General features: G+C 39.3%; 1 protein-coding gene and 1 non-coding gene across 2 annotated transcripts in view; both read left to right on the top strand.

Annotated features, from left to right (window-relative positions):
- Sntb2 (syntrophin beta 2) overlaps positions 1–19,920 on the top strand; it is a 99,973-nt gene extending 80,053 nt beyond the window's left edge. The window contains exons 5-7 of the mRNA XM_020175320.2: positions 6,591–6,787; positions 11,272–11,456; positions 13,507–19,920. Coding sequence (XP_020030909.1) covers positions 6,591–6,787; positions 11,272–11,456; positions 13,507–13,599 — 475 coding nt within the window. The 3' untranslated portion in view covers positions 13,600–19,920. The remainder of the gene's footprint in view (positions 1–6,590; positions 6,788–11,271; positions 11,457–13,506) is intronic.
- LOC141417678 (small nucleolar RNA SNORA70) lies at positions 2,631–2,764 on the top strand. Its single transcript, XR_012442324.1, has one exon. It is a non-coding gene; the product is annotated as a small nucleolar RNA SNORA70 (small nucleolar RNA).
- Positions 19,921–23,169: the final 3,249 nt, after the last annotated feature.

The raw sequence follows: 23,169 nt of genomic DNA, 5'->3' as shown, positions 1-23,169 counted from the left end.
CCAAAAAAAAAAAAAAAACCTCCACAAAAAAAGTATTTGGTAGTCAAAGAGCAAAATGATGGAATCATCTGGTATATTCCATAGAGAACACTGGGGATTTCTTGCTTTGAGTAAAGATTCATGTGAGGGAAGATATTCTTGCATTATAAGAAGACTTTCACTTTATATAGGATCTCCTTCAGCTTGCCAACTTCCATTAGAGGTATCATTCCTTTTATAAAAATAGAATTTCCTTGTAGCTTTCCAGGAGTATCTCTGTAATTTATAACTGTAAGTCCTAGAGGACAGGATAGAGACAACAGATCTCTTGAGCTTCAGAGTTAGGGAAGCATGCCCTCCTAATTCCTTCAGGGTAGAAGATGCCTACAGAAGACTGCTTTTTTTTTTTTTTTTTTGGTGGTACTGGGGTTTGAACCTCAGAGCCTACACCTTGAGCTCCTCCCCACCACACCCCCCTTTTTTTGTGATGGGATTTTTTGAAATAAGGTCTTGCAAAACTGTTTGCCCAGACTGGCTTCGAACTGCCATCCTGTTGATCTCTGCCTCCTGAGTAGCTAGGATTATAGGTGTGAGCCACCAGCGCCTGGCAGAAGACTGGATTTAAGCATCAGTTCTCTGCAGTTTTTCTATACTTACTAAATTATAACCACCTTGAACTCAGGAACTATAATTTAATCATCTTAGCACTTCCCACAATGCTTTGGATATAGTAGGCCTCCTAAGTTCTATTAATTAAATTGTTGTATTCTGTCACCGTTGCATTTGGCACATGACAGGAATCCTATAAAAACATGAATATGTTTCAGTAGGTATAATTACAGCAATTAAATGTATATTTTCCATAGATTTAGAGAATTTAGAAATATTGCTAGAAAGCTCTTAAATTTAAATCTTATGGAAAAAGCTTACTCTACCTTGAATGACAGAATGCAAGGAGGGTAGCTTTATGCTTAGATATTTCTTTAGCTATGTGCCCCTAAAAGGATGGAGGAGAAATTTATAACATCCGTAGATAAGCCTTTGTTCAATGCTAGAAATTACAGTCCCATAAACAAATAATTTCTGGCCCTAAACTAGACAGAATCATCAGAGCACTTTGTTACTAAAGAAGGAAATGGGGTAGTTATATGTGTATGGTATTCATTTGCAACAAAAGAAAAGATACAAAGTTTAAGAGCTAAAACTACAACATTCTTAGAAGAAAATACAGGAATAGGTCTTCATGACCTTGAGTTAAGGCAGAGCCTTCTTAGGTATGACACCAAAAGGACATGTGACAAGAAAAAGAAATAGTTAAATAGAACTTGAGTCACCACTGGGTTTGGTGACTCAAGTCTGTAATCCCAGCTGCTCAAGAGATCAGGAGGATCTCAGTTCAAAGCCTACCTGGGCACAAGATTACAACAACCCATCTCAATCAGTAAAAGCTGTGCTTGATGGAGGTATCTGTCATCCCAGCTATGCAGAAAGCATAAAAGGAGGATCGTGGGGAGGGGGTTAATAAGGAGAGATGGTGGGGCAATCTAATCAATGTATAATATAAGCATATTTGGAATTGTCACAATGAGTCCCGCCTGCCTATACAATGAATATATCCTAATAAAAAAATTTTTTTTTAAAAAAAGGAGGATTACAGTCCAGGCCAGCCCAGGTATAAATATGAGATACTATTTGAAAAATAGCAAAGCTAAAAAGGACTGGAGGTGTGGTTCAAGTGGTAGTGTGCCTGCCTGGCAAGTGCAAGGCCTAGATTTCAAACTGCAGTACTACACCCCACCCCCACCCCCAAAAAAACTGAAAAAGAAAAGAGTTCACAGAATTGAAGAAAATATTTGAAAACCAAGTCTGATCAGAAACTTGTATCTAGAATATATAGAGAATATATAGTGAATCTAGAATATATATAGGATACATAAAGAACTCTTGAACTCAGTAATAAAGATAAATTTAAAAAATGGTGGTTTGTACCTATAATCCAGCAGATTCAAGCAGCAGGATCCAAAGTTTAAGGCCAACCTGGGTTACATCATAAAACCCTGCCTAAAAAATGGGGGGAAGGAGGAGAGTAAGGCATAGTGGGAGGAGTAATGGGAGTGGGAATAGCCAAATATAATTTACACCTATAGTCCCAGCTACTTGGATGCTGAAGTAGGAGGATCACTTGAGCATGTAAGTATGAGTTTGAGACCAACCAGGCAACATAACAAGAACCCCTTTCAAAACGAAACAAAACATAATAATAAGTAAGTGTAGGCAAATGTGTGGAGAAAATGGAACCTTCATCCACTGTTGGTGGGACTAGTTGCTATGGAAAACAGTTTGGCAGTTTAAATAAACATGGAGTCACTGTGAAGTAGTTCTACTCCTATGTCTCATGGAGAAATGAAAACTTAAGTCTACACAGAAATGTGTATATAATTTGTTAATAACAGCATTATTTACAATAGCCCAAAAATAGAAACAACTCTTAAGTGGCCCATCAGTTGATCAATGGATAAACAAAATATGATGTATCTCTACAATGTGTAATACCCTATAGCAATAAAAACGAATATAGTTCTGATTCATGTTACAGTATGAATGAACCTTGACAACATGCTAAATGAAAGAAGCCAGACACAAAAGACTCTCTGCAGCCAATTAAGCCCACAAGGTTCCTTTAGTCATGGGGGCCCCGTATGCAGTGGTTGTAAATAGCAGCCTCCTCAGTAGTGTATGCAGCCTGTTGGCTTGTGTGGGTTCCCTAGGGACCTTGCAGACAGTTTTTCAGTGAATGTTGATGTTCTCTGATCTTACCCTGTCACCAGGGGACAGTGGCCAGTGTTCAAATTGGCCAAGTAATCATGTCCATCCATACCAAAGTACAGAATAAAGAACATGTGATTGAAACTCTGTGGGGCCAAATTCAAGTTCCCTGGCCACCAGAAGATCCACATCTCAAAAGTAGAGCTTTACCAAGTTTAATGCAGATGAATTTGAAGACATGATAGCTGCGAAACAGGGCATCCTTGATGGCTGTGAGGTCAAATCTATCCCTAATTGTGGTCCCCTGGACAAGTAGCAGGCCCTGTACTCATGAGGGCTTCAAGACCACATAGCATATCAGGCTATCTACATGAAATGTCCAGAATATGCAAGTATATTAGTGGTTAAAGAAGATGGGTGTAATAGGGAATGACTGCTTATGGGCATAAGATTTCTTTTGGGGGTGATAATATCTGCTAAAATGGAATGTGGTGATGGTTGCACAACTCTGAAGATACTAAAGACCATTGACCTTAAATGGCCAAATTTTTTATGGTGTGTGAATTATTCTCAAAGCTGTTATAATTAAAACGAACAAAACCAAGATTTAATGGAAGGGACTGAGACCAACCCACAATAAACTGAATTGTAATTCTTATTCTATCACTTACAGAATTGGGAGCATGTTACTAAACCTTTCTGTACCACAGAGTTTTCATTTGTCAAGTGGACCCTAATGGAAAAGGGTGAATGTGAGTGTTAAATGAGTTAACAATTGCAAACTTCCTGGACACATCATAACTACTAAGCTTTAAATGTAATAATGATTATTTATAGTTAATGAAATTTTGTCAAAGGAGTCTGTGTAAAAAGTGTGATAATGGTTTAATTTGGCCATTGTTACTCTACTGAAAGTTCTTATAAGTATTCAACATTCGTATTAAATGTGAAGAATTCACATGTATTATTTGGATCAACCTAGATGTGCAAATTGAACTGGCCATTAATTAAATGTGTGAATCTTATAACTTCTGAACATGTTGTTTCTTAATCAGCTTAATTAGTACAACAGCAGGCATTCATGACTCCTTGTTCAGAAAGTACCAGTAGATTAAGATCAAAGATGACAGGCAGATGAGAGATTTAATTTTTCCATGTGGCCGTGATGACCAGGTGGAATTAGTTGAAGTCACTGCATGATAGAATGATTAAGTGGAGTTTAAACATCCTTTGTCAACCAGAGAAGGTAAAGTAGCCACTGAGAGAGACCAGAGGATGGAATCAGACCAGGAGGTATCCTGTAGAGGGAGGCAAGACCACAAGGTGGCGTACATGTCTTCTTAATGTAGGGAAAAGAGTTTGAGATTTGTATGAGTAGTGAGAAAGAACTGAATATTCAGTTCTTTCTCAGTATTTTTATTTCAGATACTCTAAAATATGTTTTTATAAGTGCATAAATAGGAATAAAAGGTAGTATAAACACATAGGAAAGAAAAAGATACTAAGGATTTTGATAATCTACATACAAAAGTAAATCCTGATAAGAATTAATTGTAGTTCAAAATCTGATAACATTGTTAGGTTGGTATAAATCAACAGGAGTTAAAGTTTGTATTGGATTACACATTTACAGCTTCTTCGAAACCAAAGCTGTGCACATGTGTTTTCTTAACAACTGATATTTCAGACCAGTGAGGAATTAAGTAAAACATTACAGTAATAAATAAAGGGAAATTTTATTGTACATTTATTGAAATTAAAACCAGATACATGACATGGGTGGGAAGATATACTGGTTGCATAGGTGTGGTGGATTTTATAGTCTTTTCCTATAAGCCTTCATTGACTTGAAGAGAAAAAGACATGAAGAAAAACATTTGCAGTGTGGAAAATGGAGTGGTATTGTACATATGGGACTGTGGGCAAAAGCTGCTAAGGCCCTTTGCATGAGCTCATCTGCATCCCACCAAAGGGGGCCTTTTGGCAATGTCTCCTAACCAACTGCTGCTCAGCAGGAATCCTGCAGCTGGTTCGAATTAATTCCCTTTGCCAAGTATTTCATAATCAAATCTGTAGGAAAAATTCCCCTTGACTTTATTTTTTGTAATGTCTGATTTGGGATTAGCAATCAAACTGAATGTGGTAGAATAATCCTGTCACTTTCCTTTATCTTTCTTGGATCATATGTGGAGTAATTCTGAAATGTATTTAACTCTTTCTGAGATAGCACATGTTAAATTGGTATATTGGTTCTATAGGAATTGGCTTAGTAAAGCAGTTCACAAAGTATATACCTGTGGGGGATCCCCTTTTTGGGGGATCTGTAAACTAAGATGTTATTTGTCTCTTTTCACTGTGTTGATATTTGTCCTGGGGATAAGTAAAACTGCTGGTGCCTGTGCGTCCATCAGGGAAGTTGGCACCAACCTATGTAAATAGTCATTACGTTCTTCCCCACACAGACTCGCAGGGGACAGTGAGGAGGGGAATGATGCCAGTTTAACTTTAAGATATCTTTGTTAAAGTAGTAAAAATGGCCGGTTTTATTTCATATTGACCCTTAGTAATTCTTCTTAATGATGAAATGAGAAGTACAGTAGCTAGAGAATACAGTAACTCTGCTTCATACTAAAACATGATCTGATCCTTGTTTTAAGGAAAAGCACAATATGATTGAGTTGCTGAGCTCCATGTTTTTCTCTTGGAACACCAGTTTTTCCATTAAAGAATGACAAAAATGTGGTTTGTCAGACTTTAGTATTTGATAGGCATTTTCTCTAAAATAATTAAAATGTGCCAGGTATGATTGATCACATCTGTAATCCCAACACTTGAGATACATAGAGAAGGAGTATCTCAAGTGCAAGACCAGTCTGAGATACTTAGACTGTCAAATAAATAAATAAGGGAGAGAAAGAAGGAAAATGAGTGTCACTTAATGAAAACACTGATAGTAATCATTGCCAGTGATAAAATGGATATCTTGTATAAGTAGAATCATGCAGTATTTACCTTTTTGTGATATGCTATTTCACTTAACATAATGTCTTCAAGGCTCACTCATGGATTATGACAAGATTTCCCTTTTTTTGACCAAATAATATTCACTGTATGTAATATAACATTGAATTTTTCTTCCCTTTTTGTACTTATTTTTTTTAATTTGATATAGAATCTCACTATGTAGCCTAGGGCAGCCTTCCACCTCAGCCTCTCAAATGCTGGGATTACTGGCATGCACCATCACACATGGCTGAATTTTTCTTTATCCATCCTTCTGTTGATAGTTTCTTTATGAAGTCAGTATCCTGTCTTGCTGTAACACCAGGGGTCATTCTATGGGAAGACAATAGTGTCTACTTCAAAAAACTGTAAGCTGGTTGCCAGTGGCTTACACCTGTAAGCCTAGCTACTTGGGAGGCTGAGATTAACAGAATCAGGTTTTGAGCCCAACACAGGCAAAAAAGCTTGAGATTCCATCTCAGATAATAGCTGGGTGTGGTGTCACATACCTGTCATCCCAGCTACAGCAGGAAGCATAAAATAGGATTGCGGTATAGGCTGGCCCAAGCAAAAAGTGAGACCCTGTCTCTAAAATAACCAGAGCAAAAAGGTCTGGAGGCATGGCTCAACTGAGAGAGTGCCAGCCTAGTGAGCATGAAGCCCTAAGTTCAAACTCCAGTACCACAAATAAGATTTTTTTTTTTAAATTTACTCTGAAATGTACTTATCTAAAAACTGCTGGGCTTTTATAGGTTTCTGTTTATCAATGAGCATAAATTCCTGGCATTTTCCTCCAATAATGCTATAATTACTTTTGATCTCTGCTCTGTTTGTGGTCCTAGGTTGGTTCATTCTGGCTCTGGATGTCGGTCGCCCTCCCTTGGATCTGACCTTACCTTTGCTACCAGGACGGGCTCTCGGCAGGGCATTGAGATGCATCTCTTCAGGGTAGAAACACATCGGGATCTGTCGACGTGGACCAGGATACTTGTTCAGGGTTGCCATGCTGCAGCTGAGTTAATCAAGGAAGTCTCCCTAGGTAAAAATAGTAACCTTTCTTTCTTTCTTTTTTGTGGTACAGGGGGTTGAACTCAGGGCTTTGAGCTTGCTCAGCAGGTGCTCTATCACTTGAGACATCCCTCATTCCCTTTTTGCTTTTAGTTATTTGGCGGGGGGGGGGGGAATAGGGGCTTTCATTTATTTCCAGACTAGTCTGAACTATAATCCTCCTGTTTTATGCTGCTTATGTAGTTGGGATTACAGGTGTGTACCACCACACCCAGTTTTTTGGTTGAGATGGGGTCTTTTGAATTTTTTGCCCAGACTGGCCTCAAACTGAGATCCTCCTGATCTCAGCCTTACAAGTAACTAGGATTACAGGCTTGAGCCACCATTCCTAGCCTGACATTTTCATTTCTAACAGTAATCAAATGGAACTGTTAGATTTTATTATAAAGTATAACTAGCGCCAGGTGGTATAATGACTGTAATCCCAGCACTGGGAAGGATTGTAGTTCAAGGCCAGCCCAGGCAAATAGTTTCAAGACCCCATCTCCAAAATAACCATACCAAAATGGACTGGAGATGTGGCTCATGTGGTAGAGCGTGTGCTTTGTAAACTCAAAGCCCTGAATTCAATGTCCCCCTCCCCTAAAAAAAAAAGGTGGTGATGGTAGAAAGAAACCTGGTGTCTGTGTTTCACAAGCAAAGTTTTCCTAAGCCCAACACTTGGCTCTAAGCATATTCATAGCATCCTAGCACAGTATGGGATTTTTACTGTCCATCCTTTTGATATGCACTTAATAGTGAAGGACTTGATTACTAAGAATTAATAGTTTAAAAGATTTGAAATATTATTTATGGTTAGATTCCCTCAAATATGAGCATTGGTAAGCTATGGCTATGGAAAAATGAAGGATTTGGAATAGGAGTTTCTCTTCAAAAGTTTGAAAATGTTTTCTCTACATTTACTCAAATAAGCATTTAAAAGAGATAAAGTTGGTGCCTTTTCCGTTGTGGAAGCGCCCTCTTGTGGCTTGTCTCTGTATTTGAGGAATTATTTCATACACAGTATGTCCAGTTTGTTTTTCATTTTAACAAAAACTAGTGTCCATGTGCTGGGACTTGAATTGAGGTCTCTTCTGACTCCACACCAGTGCTTTAGAGCCCTGCATTCCCCTCTCAAGATGACTTATTCTTAGAACCAGGTTAAAACGTAAACAACAAACAGGCTCAGTCACTCTTAATTTATTAAATCAGCAAATATTTACCGAGTATTTTAATATTTACCAAGTGCTTTGCTTAATAATGAGAGTAATAAAAGTAAATAAAACCTACTTCATGCTCTTGATCAAGCAGTTATAGGAACACAGTGTCTTGTTCTGTGTAGCCCCGACTGTGATTAACCCGTTCATTATACTTGATGGGCTGGCTCCAGTCTTTCCCTGACTCAGCCCTGGACAGATCTACTCCTTTCTAAGTTGTGCCCAGAGGAGCCCTGAGTAACACACACAGTCCTATGACTGCTGAAGAGTTGGGCCAGGGATTCTTTGGAAAGGCTGGAACCCAGAGTCCTCCTACCAAGTAACTGGTCCCAAAGCAGTAGACACAGGATTTGCAGCATTAAACTTCACTATTAGGTCTTTGTCCTCCATGATACCCTGGGAATCACCACCAGTCTACCATTTTAAAAGATACAAAGTAGAATTGTGGTTGTAGCTCAGGGTAGAATGCTTATCTAGCAAGTGCAAGACCCTGGGTTCCATCCACAGCACTGAAAAACAAAACCAAAAACCCCACAAAGTAGATAATGTAGGTTGTATTTACAATGGTCATCTTGGTGTAATACTGATTGATTTACTAGTTGATAAGCTTTTTCTTCCCTCTTATTAAATTTCTTTAATATTAGGGAGATTCTTAGATAGTTATCTTTTTTTCTGGTGGGACTGGGGCTTGAACTCAGGGTTTTGCACTTGGAAAACAAGTGCTCTACCACTTGAGCCACACCTCCAGTCCATTTTGCTCTGGTTATTTTGGAAATGAGTCTCAAAAACTATTTTCCTGGTCAGGTGCCAGTGGCTCACACCTGTAATCCTAGCTACTTGGGAGGCTGAGATCAAGAGAATTGAGGTTTGAGGCCAGCCCAGGGCAAATAGTTCCAGAGACCCTGTCTTCAAGATAACCAGAGCAAAATGGACTGAGGATGGTATGAGGATCAAGTGATAGGGTGCCTGCTTTGCAAGCACAAAACTCTTGAGTTTAAACCCCAGTCCCACCAAAAAAAATAAATAAATAAAAACCATTTGCCTAACTGGCCTCAAACAACAATCTTCCCAATCTCAGCCTCCCAAGTAGCTAGGATGTAGGCATGAACCACCAGCACCCAGCTTAGAAAGTAATCTTTGATGTATATCTCTATATTAAACAATCCCAGTATCCCTATTGTGTGAAAAAAGCCAATGTCCCCTCCACTTAGGAATTTGAGAAGTAGTAGCCAGAGCAGTGGGAAAAAAATCAGATTTGTGGGGATACTTTGTGGAAGCCAAATGAAGAGTATTTTAAGGAAAGGAATGATCAACAAGGTTAAATGTGTCAGTTGGGATGATCTAAGTTGAAGTTATTAGAAAGTTACCAGTAAAATATTAAATAAAAAGAGGGAAAAGGCCAGGTGCCAGTGGCTCACACTTGTAATCCTAGCTACTCAGGAGGCAGAGATCAGGAGGATCGAGGTTCAAAGCCAGCCTGGGCAAATAATTCACGAGACCCTATACCAAAAAAAACCCATCAAGAAAAAGGGCTGATGGAGTGGCTCAAGGTATAGGCCTTGAGTTTAAGCTCCAGTGCCACCAAAAAGAAAAAAAGTGGGGGGTCGGGCGGGGGGAAAGAAGAGAACGGGAAGGGTTTTTCTCTTCCTGGTCTCAGTTCTTTCAAATCTGATTTGTTCACATGCTCCCCCCGCATCATACAATCACCAGGCTCTGAACTTGAGCCATACCTACACCCCAGAGCTATATACCTTTTTTTTTTTTTTTTTTGTGGGACTAGGGCTTGAATTCAGGGCTTCATACTTGCAAAGGAGGTACTCTACCACTTGAGCCACACCTCCATTCCATTTTGCATTTGTGCATACAATGTTTGGGTCATTTCTCCCCGCTTCCCCCACCCCCCACCCCCCCACCCCCTCCCTCTCCCCCCCACTCCCTCGATACCCAGCAGAAACTATTTTGCCCTTATCTCTTAATTTTGTTGAAGAGATAGTATAAGCAATAATAGGAAGGACCAAGGGTTTTTGCTAGTTGAGATAAGGATTTGCTCTGGTTATTTTGAAGATGGGTTCTCTGGAACTATTTGCCCAAGCTGGCCTTGAATCTCAGTCCTCCAAATCTCAAATTCCCAAATAATTAGGATTACAGGCATGAGCTCCTGTGCCTGGCTTTTGTTTTTGAGACAGTTTCACTATGTAGCCTGCTCTGGCCTGAAATTCACAATCCTTTTGTCTTTAGTCTCTGGAATACAGGCATGACCACAACATCTGGCATCTTAGATAACCGAAGTTCAATTCTTAGAAATCTGCGCTACTTTCCAAGTCGCAGAGAGTTTATTATTTGTAGCCCCTGCACTAGCAATGAATCTTTTCTCAAATGCCAACAAAACAGGCTTCACCAGTCTTGATTGGAGGCATTTGCCAGTCTTTTTTTTTTTTTTTTTTTTTTGTGAAGGATTTTTTGAGGTAAGGTCTCTCAAACTATGTGCCCCAGCTGGCTTCAAACCTGATCCCCCTGATCTCTGCCTCCTGAGTATGTAGGATTGCAGGCGTAAGCCACCAGCACCCAGATATTTACCAGTCTTGATGATTGAAGTTTTTTGTGTCCTGTCAGTTCAGATGTACCCTTTAAATATTATCTTTGAAAGGATTGACTGCATAACTTTTGCTGAACATAACCTTTGCCTTAGATATCAACCAAACCATGTTACTACCCCTGAAAGGCATCTCTGCCTTTGCTCCATTGCTTGTTCCTCTTCTTCCCAGTTGAATCTTTCTATTCCTCCTGCCTGTCCAATTTTGGCTATTCTTTAGGACCTATCTGAAATCCCATTTCTTCTCAGCAGTCTGTTCTTGATTTTGGCCTTAACTCAGTTTGGTGTTAGTTATGTCCTATACCTTCCACCTTGTACATTTAGTGATTTTCATATTCAGGCCTATGCATTTATAACGTCCTTGAGAGCAGGGACAATGCCTGTTGTTTCTCCAGCCTGGCAGACAGCTTATACATACTTGCCAGTTCACATGTGTGTCTAACTGATACTCAATTGAGTTGAATCAGAGGTCAAGGAGACTTACTGTAATCAGTGAAAATGCTGACTCCAGTGAGCAAAACAAAACTTACTTTAGAAGGTTCCATCCAGGTTAGGCCTCATAAATTATTAAGAAAAGTTTTCCTTTTGTGAAGCCAGGAAAGAATCCTTTTCTGCATAATAAGTGATATAGGAACTTTACTAATAATGTTTGCTTGCCTTTGACAGGCTGCACCTTAAATGGCCAAGAAGTAAGATTCAACGTACACTATGAAAATGGGTTCACCATCTCCAGGGAAAATGGAGGCTCCAGCAGCATATTGTACCGCTACCCCTTTGAACGGCTGAAAATGTCTGCTGATGATAGCATCAGAAATCTCTATCTGGATTTTGGTGGTCCTGAAGGAGAACTGGTAAGAATGTTTCTGAAAAACATATTTACAGTAATATATTCTTTCTTTCTCATGGCTTTTACCTCATATACAGGAAATTATGGCCTAATATTTGACAGTCCAATTGGAGCCAGGAAATTGTTCTTCAGTTTTCAAGATAGCTTTGGTTTGGGGTTTTTGTTATTGTTATTGTTTTCTTTTTCCCACATTAGAAAACACCCCAAGTTTTCTTTGAATGATAGAAAAAAAATAGAATCAGGTTTCATCAAAAATAAGATATAAAATACTAAGGCTGGCAAACTATGACACGTCAATTCTATCCATTGCTATTTTCAGCAGTTTGTGGCATTAAGAGCTGAGTAATAGAGTGACTTGGTCACTACAGAAACTGCTGGTTAGGTAAATAGAAACTTACATCCACCAGCTTTCATATTTTTTGACCTCGTTATCCTTTAAAGGAAATAAACAAAACTCATGATTCCTTTTAGAAGAACTAGAGAGATTTGTTAGGTATACTTTAGAAATTATAAATTATGATAAAGGAGAAAAGTAATACCTTTTCTTTCCTCATCAGTATTAAGCCAGTAGTTCAAGTCTTATCCTACATGAAATCTGATGTCCTTAACATGGTCACAATAGATACGCATTTGGAAGCATCAAATCCTGGTATTTTAGAACTGAAAGGCATCTTAGAGCTAATGTTGTTTAACCTCCAAATGAGAAACTGGGTGACAATACTACTTTAAGTGAGGAACCTAAGATTGGGGGCTATAATTCAGTGGTAGGACAAGTACTTAGCATGCACGAGTTCCTAGGTTTGATCCTTAGTTCATAAAAAAAGATATAATAATAACTTTTAGAAGACTATGGGTAGACCAGGACTAGGGATTTCAGAAGTCAAAGGCCTTAGGAGAGTTAAATCATTCTCTTTTAAATTAGTATTGATTTCAGTTACATTTAACAAGCAAGGTATTAGATTATTCTTGGCTTTATATTTTATATGTATATACATAGGCATACACACACACTTGATTATTCCTTCTCAATATAACCTTCACTTCACTTGATTTTCCATATACCAGTTTGCTCTCCTGCTTTCCTCCTTCTCCTACTGGGGCTGGAATTTAGGGTCTTGTACTTGCTAGGCAGGCTCTCTACCACTTGAGCCATGTCCTCAGCTCAGCTATTTATGTTTTTAACCCTTGCTTTATATTTAGTATGTACAGAATTTAGAGACTAAACTAATACTATTAATTCATATTTCTAATAAGATTGTGTTTTTCTTTAAAAGGCAGAGTTAACTATATCTTCCTCTGGTCTCTGTTATTGTCAAATATTGACTAACCACTTGACTCAGGCAACCTGACCCCAGATCTCCTGGTTCATATGGTAGTAGCTGTTCAGATTGAAGGTATAACTAGCCCAAGTCATTTCAGCCACAGATGATCATGCTTCAGCTCAGTTCACTGTCCTTTTCCCTGGGAGATACAGCTATAAATAATGGTCTCCATACAGAATGTTCTTTAGTTTACTCTACTCTTTGCTTTTTCCCACCAGGCGTGGTGGAGCCAGTACCCTCAAGTGTGTCCTAATTGTGGATGTGAAACTTCACACCAGTTTTAAGCCATGAAATGGAATAACTTTACTTCCTAATACATTTTGTTTGTGTCCTCAAGTTCCCAAGAGTTTCTATAGCTCTGGCATATTCTTTACACAACTTTTTTTTTTTTTTTTTTTTTGGTGCTGGGGACCAAACCCAGAACCTCATACATGCTAAACATATATTCTACCATTGAGCTACACCCCCAACACATCCAAGTTCTTTTTAAAAAGTACATCTACTCAGAAGGCAGAGATCAGGAGGATTGTGGTTTGAGTCCAGCCTAGGCAAATAGTTTGCAAGACCCGATCTCAGAAATACCCACTACAAGAGAAGGGCTGGCAGAGTGGCTCAAGTGGTAGAGTACTAGGCAAGTGTGAGGTCCTGAGTTCAAACCCAGTACCACCAAAAAAATTAAAATAAAAAAAGTGTCTGTATATGGTTTTGATAATAATGTCCTTTCTTCCACAGACCATGGATCTGCACTCTTGTCCAAAACCGATTGTATTTGTGTTGCATACATTCTTGTCAGCCAAAGTCACTCGCATGGGACTGCTTGTATGAGCAGCAGAAAAAAGCCTTGACTGTCACAAGAAGTATTTCCACCTCAAAAAAAAAAAAAAAAGCACAAAAAGAAAGCTCTTTGCTCTCTCCTCCAGTACAGTGCCTTCCCAAGGACCTTCGAATCACTGCTGAACCATAACTGGATTTAAAGAAAAGCCTACCTTTCCCAAACAACCTTGGCCAGAAGTTCTAGGACTCTAATGAGCTCCAAAATGAAGCTGTTGGTGTATCATCTCATTTCAAAATGTGGTTTCTGAGTAATTAGGTTTATTTTCCCTGTTATAAACAATGGCTCTTGGTTTTTCTTTTGGGACAAATAGCCAAGAGGGGTTTTCTTTTCTTCTTCCTATAGGATTTGTTTCAAGTTTAGCCTTGATTTCTTATTTAGGACAACTGTCCCCTCCCAGGTGCTAGCCCACTGCTTCTTGGTCATTCCAGACAGGTCATGTGCACTGTTGGAGTTTACTGTCTTTACTTGTTCCTTCCCACTAGGACATCCTTGAGTTGTATCACCAAAGGGTTCTTCCACCTGCCCTGGCTCTCACCATTTCCCATCCTGCCCACCACTGCCCACCTTATCACCAGCTTGTCACTCATAAGTGCTACCTTTAGGACTCATAACTTGCAAAATTTGATTTGTCTTACCTTCCACTTCCTTTATAGTGGTGACCAAGTTGAAAAGCAAGTTGGAAACCACTAGTTTGAAGAAAAGTTTTGCTTTAGGTTTTTCTGATTTTATCTTTGCTAGGAGCCAGGGGATGATCTAAGATTTATTTTGAAAGAAAAATCCTCATTTTAAGCTAAGCCATTTTGTATTGCTTACCAAATGTGCCTTTGGTTATGGTTAGTGGAGCTTTATTAGTCACTATTTAAATTACTGGGTATCACTGCCATTTCAGTGATATCATCTCTCCTAACTTTGAGAAATAGTCCTTGCCGTGGGTTTCCTTTTCTAGGCAGATCTCTTTGAAAAAGGTAAATCCAGAAGAGCCAGATTTTGTGGGTGAAGCCAGCTTTTCAGCACAAATGCCTTGCGGAGTTGCTTTGGGCTGTGTGGGCTCATGCAGAATCCTGGCTCTGGCCCTCATCTTTTGTAGCCCTGAGTGGGCATGGACAAGCGGCTGCCAGCTCAGGGCTCAGCACTGGCTTCATAACACTCCTTTCAGTGGTCAGGGTGATGAGATCATGGCACAGCTACCTGTATTTTGTCCAGCATGACCAGATGTCGTCATTAGGACACAGTAACATAAAATTGCTGATTTTGTGGTCTTGGAGAATCCCACAGTGTGTTTTTCCAAATTTTGAAGGAAATCTATAGATATCTGAAGACGTTTAAAATAGTACACCTATAAAATGTGTCAAGATTAGCACAGTCCCTGGATTTAAAACAAAAGGAAATACTGATTTGGATGTTTTCTCTGTTCTCTGACGAAAGATATAGGAATAGTTTTCATTTTCTAGATTTATCCAGAGTGTTACATGAGGATATGGGCACTTCAGTGGGTGGCACTCCAAATGGGGTGGAGAGAGAAAAGGAATGAAAACACAACCATACATGTAAAACCTGTGCTGGTGGGTTTGAGTGTAGACTGACCCGACTGATAGGAGAGCAAATGCTGAGCAAACACTGTAACCCCACTGTCCTCCCTACCCATGTATTGAGCTTCCTTCCGCTGTACAGTGAGACTGTATGCAAAGGCTGGGGAGGGATGGCTGCCCTTTTCCAGCTTCACATAAGTTGAAGTTCCAAAAATGAATGATCCACTTAAAACTGGAAATTAAAACCCAGACAAGAACATCTTTCAAGAGCTTTCTGATTTTGAAAATTCATAAACCTAAGATTGGTTCCATCTGAGGAACATTTGCAATTTCAGGAAAATGTTTTGAAAGCCCAACTGTGATTTCTGCAAGCAAAATTTCAACAAATAATCACCTCAGATAAGAGAGCTTGGACATAAAGATGAGGAGTTGAATGATACATTCGGATTTCAGCACTAAAAGCCATTTGGTTGAAATTGTCTGTATTAATGTGAAAGGCTAAGCCACTGAGAAGATTCTGAGCACACTCTCATTAGTAACATGAAGATCTGTAAGATAGTCATGATTACAATGTGGGCAGAAGAGGTAAGGCGTGTGTCCACTTCAGCTCATTTTACTCAAACTTAAATTGTTATGTGTAGCACTGAGGCCCACAGGGTGTTTAATAAAGTCATTGGAGTCTTGACTTGAAATGAAAGTATAGGGAAGGTTTGTTCACTAGCAGCTCCAAAAGCAAGAGCCCTCTTCTGCTTGTTTTATATACTTTAACAGCCATCCAGTCATGGGTGGTCAAAATTATTGTTCAATTAAGTATGTTCATGGGATTTTCAAGCCACAAATGAAGTGCTTTTTACATAGGGCACACCTTGATATGTACCTGTTTTGTATTTAAATGCCCAAATATGGCAAATTATTTTCAAATGGTAACTTAAAATGCGCATCTTTGATATCTCACCTCTTTTATAGAACCAGCTAAGTTTTCATTTACTTTTCATTTTGAATTAGGAAGGGTACAGGGATGTTGTAGGCTCCCATAAACAGCATGGAAAGGAAACTGCAGAGTAGTGCTCACCATTCAGAAGGACTACTTCCTGTGTCCGGTGGGGCAGCGGGCATCTCCTCCACCTTCCACACAGTCTGTAAGCAGCCAGTCTGTGTATGAAAATGATCCTCCCCTTTCCCTGAAATTTCCTTTCTCCCCATTAAAAGAAAAGAAACAGGAGATAAAGACTCGGTTTTTCTTTTTTTTAAGGTGGGTTCTTTCCTGAAGTCATCAAACAAACCTTTTTTGGAAATTAGTATCTAATATTTTATATGAAGAAATACTTAAATATATGTTTATACTGTATATTACATAATTTAAACTGTACACTCACCTAGTAGCCAGTTTCAGGTTAAATATTGGGACATGGATAGTCAATCCAAAATAATACTTCCATTCACCTACTTTAAATCCATGTCTAAGCACTTTTTAGACTAGGGAAAGTCTGATAATGTCTGTTTTTATCATCTGAACTCTCACAGACTTTGTTAGTGGAAATTATTGCATGGCAGAAGAGAGTGAGTTTATTTTTTTTATAAGTAGTCAACAAATAGCTAACATTGTTGCTGATTATTTGCTTTCTTAACTTATCATCCTAAGGAATATGGTGTTAAAGCTCTTTTCAGCTGATTAAAAATTTATTGGCTGATAAACCAAAATTTATTCTTTTAAAAAAAAACAATTGGCCACACACCAGTGGCTCTAATCCTAGCTACTTGGGAGGTTGAGATTGGAAGTGTAGTGCTTCAAGGCCAGCCCCTGCAAAGAGTTGCAAGACCCCATCTCCAAAATAACCAGAGCAAAATGAACTGGAGGAGTGGCTCAAATATCCCAGTCCCACCAAAAACAAAAAATTAAACTGTGTGGAATCTAAACAAGATTATGTTTCTCCCCAAAACAGATTTTGCTGTAAGTGGTTTTGTTGGACAAAAGTGTGAGAAAAGGTTATGGGTTTCTTAAAATTTGTGGAAAAACTCTAGGTCTTGTTTAATTTAAATGCATGTGGACATACTTGTTTTCAAAACCATGGAAGAATCTGTCCATGTTTTTTAATGCAAATTATCTTCTAAGCTGCTATGCAAATTATATTAAAATCCCTACCTGCTTTAAGAGTTAAACAGTTTTTTTGAAACTGTCAGGAAAGACCTGTAGACTCAAGCACTTTTTCTGCTTTTTTTTCTATCTTATCTTGGACACTTGCATTGAATTGTGATATTATTTTCACTGGTTATAGCTATTGATTGTACATAATATTTAAGTATCCAAATACCCAGCTTACATTTCCTCTTGGCTGCCATCAGGCATAAAAGCCATGAATGAAATGGCTGGTTAGAAAGCCAAAGGTCCTCTTTTTCCAGTCTTTAATGAAGAAGTAAAATGCCAGATCTCTTTGGTCTCAAATCAAATTGCTCTGGACAGACCTTAGTCTCTAAATAGATATTTAAATTTTGGATTCTGCATAAACTTTATGTTGAATTTGACTATAGTCATATTATATTTCTATCAGGCAAAATAATATATGCCAGGTGGTATTATCTTCTGCTTTGAGTTTAGGAATCTTTTTCAAGTTAATTTCAGTTGTTTTTTGGCTCATCTTTTCCTCTGTTGAAGATGATGAATCTGCCATCTCCCACCCTTCTCTCTGTGTTCTTATTTAATTACTTCGTAATCTAGAATTATTTTGACTTTCAACATAGTGTTTTTAAAAGCTGATAGCAGCAATCTACCCTCCCCCATTTTTAAGCTATATCACTGCGTTGGGTACGTAGACATTCAATAAATGTGTTGATGTAGTTATAAAATCCTTATGCTGTATGTCAGAACTATGTAGTTATTCCTGTGCTATAGTGATGTTAAGTGGGCTTTATTTTATACTAGTATTAGACTGCTTAAATGACCGATCTGAAACCAACAAGTAGGAGGTTTGGGATATGCTGCTGTAGTAGAGAGTGCCTACCCAGCATGTCCAAGGCCCTGTGTTCATCCCCAGTACTACAAAAACAAACAAACAAACAAAACCCACATCTGAGTGGTCAGTGCTCATAAGTTCGTTATAGTAAAGGACAGAGTTTCAAGTTCAGGGTGAACAAGGTACAGTAGTCACATAAAGTACATCTGTTTTCTTGGCTCTTTTTGACACTGGCTAAACTGCCAAGTAGACTAATGGTTGTTATATTGTTAACTTGAAAGAATATTTTGACAATTTTTTTTTGTACCAGGCACTGAACTCAGGACTTTAAGCATGCTAAGTATACACTACCACAGAGTTATACCCTAGCCAACTTTTTATTCAAAACATAAACATGAGCAGGGTGCCAGTGGCTCACACCTGTAATCCTAGCTATTTAGGAGGCAGAGATCAGGATGATCCAGGTTCAAGTTCACCCTGGGTAAAATGAAAGTCCTTACACACCTAATAGGTGGAATGTTTCTCCATTAATGATCAATCAAGTTGAATTAAAGCTTAGTGAAATTCCACTTATTCTAGAACACCCTAGCATTCTAACTCAATGAAGAGACCTAAGGAAAATTAGAGAGGTTGGACTGGAGGCATGGCTTAAGTGGTACAGCGCTTGCCCAGGAAGCCCTGAGGTAAAGCCCCAGTACCACTAAAGAGAGAGAGAAGTACATTCAGTTTTCCTAAAGTGACAGTCCCTTTCTATCCATCTTTACTTCCATTGATCTCTAGGGTCAGCTTTTCAAGCACAGAAAACCTGAGCTCTCTGTGACAGAAATGGCCTACAGAACATAGTCACATGGGCTCCTTCCCCTTTGTTTTCAAGTATCCAGGAGTTGTGCACAAAAATTAGGTCATATCCTCAGTATCTTTGTCTTTACTTTAATCCTGCCCTTTGACAATCAGGTGCTAATGATTGTATTTTATCAAAACCAGCACATAAGTATTGTTGTCTAAGTGTTCCTTCTAAGATGGAAGAAGTGCTTTCCTTATATCTGAGTCCTATTAGGCACATCTCACCATCTCTGTTTTGTGAGTTAATAGAATTTTGGAGAGAGAATACTATTTGAATTAAATTTCAGGTTTGCACAATCACTAATCTCCATGATCCTCTCACCTGTATCAAATCTGCTTGCATCATGGGAACTGGGTTCAGACTTTCTTCTCCAGTACAGGATGCCAGTATTTTGTTTACAGTTTGTCGTGGGGGCGAGGGTTCAGCAGTAGAAAACCTAGGTGTCCAAAAAATCTGTTTTCCTTTTCGGTACCAGACCTGAGGTCTTTTAGAAGACAATGTGGAAAACCACTACCAAATGAAGGCCTATTTTGGCTGACTGTGCAAACTCTAATAATACCCACTTATATGTATGTATGCTTTCTCACACTACTCTCATTTTTGTAAGTACAAAGACTTGAAAAGCCAGAATAATACTTCTAAAAACAATTAAAAGTATGTCATATTCTATTTTATTTCTTACTAGAATCATGTATTTTAAACAAGACTTCTTTTTAAGTCTTGTTTAAAATTTAACTCAAATTTTCTGACTACCAAATCAAAAACCTACAGCATAAAACAGCAGTATTTGTGTTCTTAGTTTTTCAAAAGCTTTATGTATACTCTATAAAATATAGATGCATAGACAACACTTCCCTGTTGCACATCAACACAGCATTGTACATTACAATGAAAATTTGTAACCTAAGGGTATTATACACATATATAAATACATATATACCTTTGTAATCTTTATAATGTAAATAAAAATTTGCTTTTAGACTTGTATTTTTTTTCCATTTTTTAAAAATGGTGAAATAGTTTCAAACCTACAGGAAAGTTTCGAAAACAATACAAAGAACTTCTATAATCCCTTCACTCAAATATCCCACTTATTAACATCTTTCACTTTTGTTCCATTACCCTGTCTTGACATGATACTCTATCACACTTGAATTCTCTAACGTAGCTGGGTATGGTAGTACATGCCTATGATCCCAGCTCTTGGGAGGCTGAGGCAGAAACAAGTTCCAGGTCAGCCTGGGCTAAATAGTGAGACTCTGTCTCCAAAAAATATAGAGCAAGGAAAACGTGCATGGGTACACACCCATCTATATTTGTTTCTAGATCATATATTTAGAAACCATGAGTTCATAGTGATACTTCTGACATATGAACGATCCAACTCCCCACTTCATGAAGTCCCTTCTCAACCAGTGAGTAATCTGACTCCCATTAGTCTCAGTATATTTATTTGCTCAATGTAACTAATATCTCAACCACTGAGTCCATTGTTCCCCTCCCCACATCACCTTCCCATCCCTCCTCTCCTATCCCTGACACCAAAGCTGCCTCTTGGAAACACATCTCAGCAGTGGGGGACAGCAAGGAAAGGAGGGACAGATGGGAAGAGAAGCAACTTGCATGATTTTTGCTTCCTCATTTTTTCTGTCCTGAAAGCCTTGTAGCCAAGAGGATTTCCTGGCTTGGTGCCTTGGTGAGCACATCTTGGTGATATAGCTCAGACCCACTCTGAACTACTTTTGCTCCTAGTTCCACCACTGACTCCGTCACCGGCCCAATTGAAGCATTCTCATCCTTTGAGTCATACAGAGAAGGAAGAGTGAGAGGGGAGTTTGCTGCTCAGGAAAATTAGGAACCATCAATGTTCCAATTATTTGGGTATCTGCCACTCCCTCTGGGTGATATCTTAGCAAAATTTTGCCTTGGCCCTACCTCTTCAAAATTGTATTTCTCTGAACCTGACTTTTGTCCCTCTCTTTTGGCATCCAAGGTAATCCTTAGCAAATTGAGAGTCCATGCTGTTGGCACTGCTCAAATGGTAGAGCACCTGTTGTCCTGCCTAACAAGAGCGAGGCCCTGAGTTCAAACCCCACTACCACAAAAAAAGTTCATGCCTTGGCATGAGCTCCAGAATGCTGGAGTTCACAGTCTGATTTTACTAGGTTTCTTCAGCTAACAGAATTGACTCATTGAACTAGTAAATTCCACGTTCTTAGTGAAAACAGAATCCAGTATAGGAGAGAGTTGTGAGGAAGGAACAAGCAGATTTGTGCATTTGAAAGTCAGATATTGCCAGGTGCTGGTGGCTCACACCTGTAATCCTACTTAGGCAGAGATCTGGATGATCGAGGTTCAAAGCCAGCAAATAACTCACAAGACTATCTTGAAAAAACCCAACACAAAACAGGGCTCAAATGGCTCAAATGGTAGAGCACCTGCCTAGTAAGCTATGGCCCTGAGTTTAAACCTTAGTACCACAAGAAAAGAAAAAAAGAAGTCAGCTTCTACCTAAAGTGTGGGAACCTAGAATCTGATTTCTGCTACAGAAAGAAAATTAGAACATGGAATTACTGATCTGATTCAGAATCAATCATCAAAGCCTAAACGTGTCACATGTGTCAGCCCCCGACACTTAAATTTAGTGTCTGTACTCCCTCTTTCCTCCTCCACCATGCTTTGCCATCCTCAGCAATGGCAACACGCCAGAAACCAGAGTTTTGTTCAAGCTATCACCTGTCTTCCCAGAAGAGAATTTACAGAGAATTGACCAATGAGATAGGGAAGTCCTGTCTCCTGCTCTCAGAAGCAGCTCACAGGACAGGACTTGCTCAGGAGTTGGAAAGGAGGAATCGAGCCTGGGAAGTTTGCATCTAGATAGCCTGTTCAGCCAAAGAAGTTACACTGAGCACTGGACAGAGAAAACAAGGTGGGCAGAATGAAGAGAAGGCCACTACAAACCAGCTGAGTTGTGTCCTAAAATTGATATGTTGACTCCCCATTATCTCACAATGAGACTGCTTTTGGAGCTAAGGTCTTTACAGAATAGCTCAAGTGGTAGAGCACCTGCCTAGCAAGTGTGAAGCCCTGAGTTCAAACCCCAGTACCACATAAAAAAAAAAGATACCATTAGAATGGGCTGTAATCTAATCTGGCTGGTGTCATTAGAAGAGGAAATTTGGACAAAGTTACCAGGGGTGCCCACACACAGGGAAGGCCACTGCAAGTCAAGGAGAGAGACTCCAGAAGAAACCAAGTACACTGACACCCTCATCTTGGGCATGTAACCACCAAAACTGTGAGAAAATAAATTCCTATTGTTAAAGCCACTCACCAGCTATTTGAGAAGATGGAGGAAGATGGAGGGCACTGGTTCCAAGTCCACCTGCCAGGAGGCTGATTTAGGACTGATTTATATGGGCCTTTGGTGTGTGCTCCCAGACAGGCGGGTACCTTTTCAGGGCAGGTGGGCAAGATGACATTTATCTGATCCCAGTGGCCTCCTCAAAAGATGCTTCTATCCTGACCTGACAATCCCAAGTCAGGCAGGAGGTCTAAGGTGTGCCCCTCCCCTCTTGCACAGGCATTACAAAGGTCTTGTCCTTCTACTGTCCTGCCCCAGAGTCCACAGGGATACTCCAGCAGCTTGACTGCTGGTTCCTTGCCCTTCTGTGCAATAATGGCCCCTTCACTCCATCTCCTCCATCCATCTGCTCCCATGGTCACCCCCAGTACTGCACTGTTACCTGAAACAACTATTTCTGAAATAAATAATTGAGGCACTCCTCTCTCCATGTTCCTCCCGTGGCTACCCATGGACTTCAGTTTGCCTTTTCTCTGTGCTTCCTACTTTGCCCTGCTTTGATTCCATAGCCTGCCATTTCAATGCCACACTTGTTGAACTTAAGAATGCCTTTCCTTCTCTGTCTTTTCATAGAAACCATCTGGATCGTTCTTAATTGCGCCCAGACCTGAGTACTGGGGTAAAAAGTCCAAAGCAAACTGGCACCTCAGTATGTTATAATAATACTGGATTGTAGTTCCCAAGTTCCTGTCTTGGTAGTCAGTGATTGAAGTTAATAGTTAAAGCAAGCACAAAATGTATTGAAAGGATACCAAAGCACCCTAATGGGTGGGACTTAGTAAAAGAGCTAAGTCAAATAATGGCTGACACCTAGGACATGATATAGGGCACTAACTTGCTTAGGTCCAACTAGTCTACCTTGAAACTGCATT

The sequence above is a fragment of the Castor canadensis genome, chromosome 15 (assembly GCF_047511655.1).
Source record: "Castor canadensis chromosome 15, mCasCan1.hap1v2, whole genome shotgun sequence".
Lineage (NCBI taxonomy): Eukaryota > Metazoa > Chordata > Mammalia > Rodentia > Castoridae > Castor > Castor canadensis.
The sequence above is the reverse complement of the archived record's forward strand: the minus strand, read 5'-3'. Positions and strand labels throughout refer to the sequence as shown.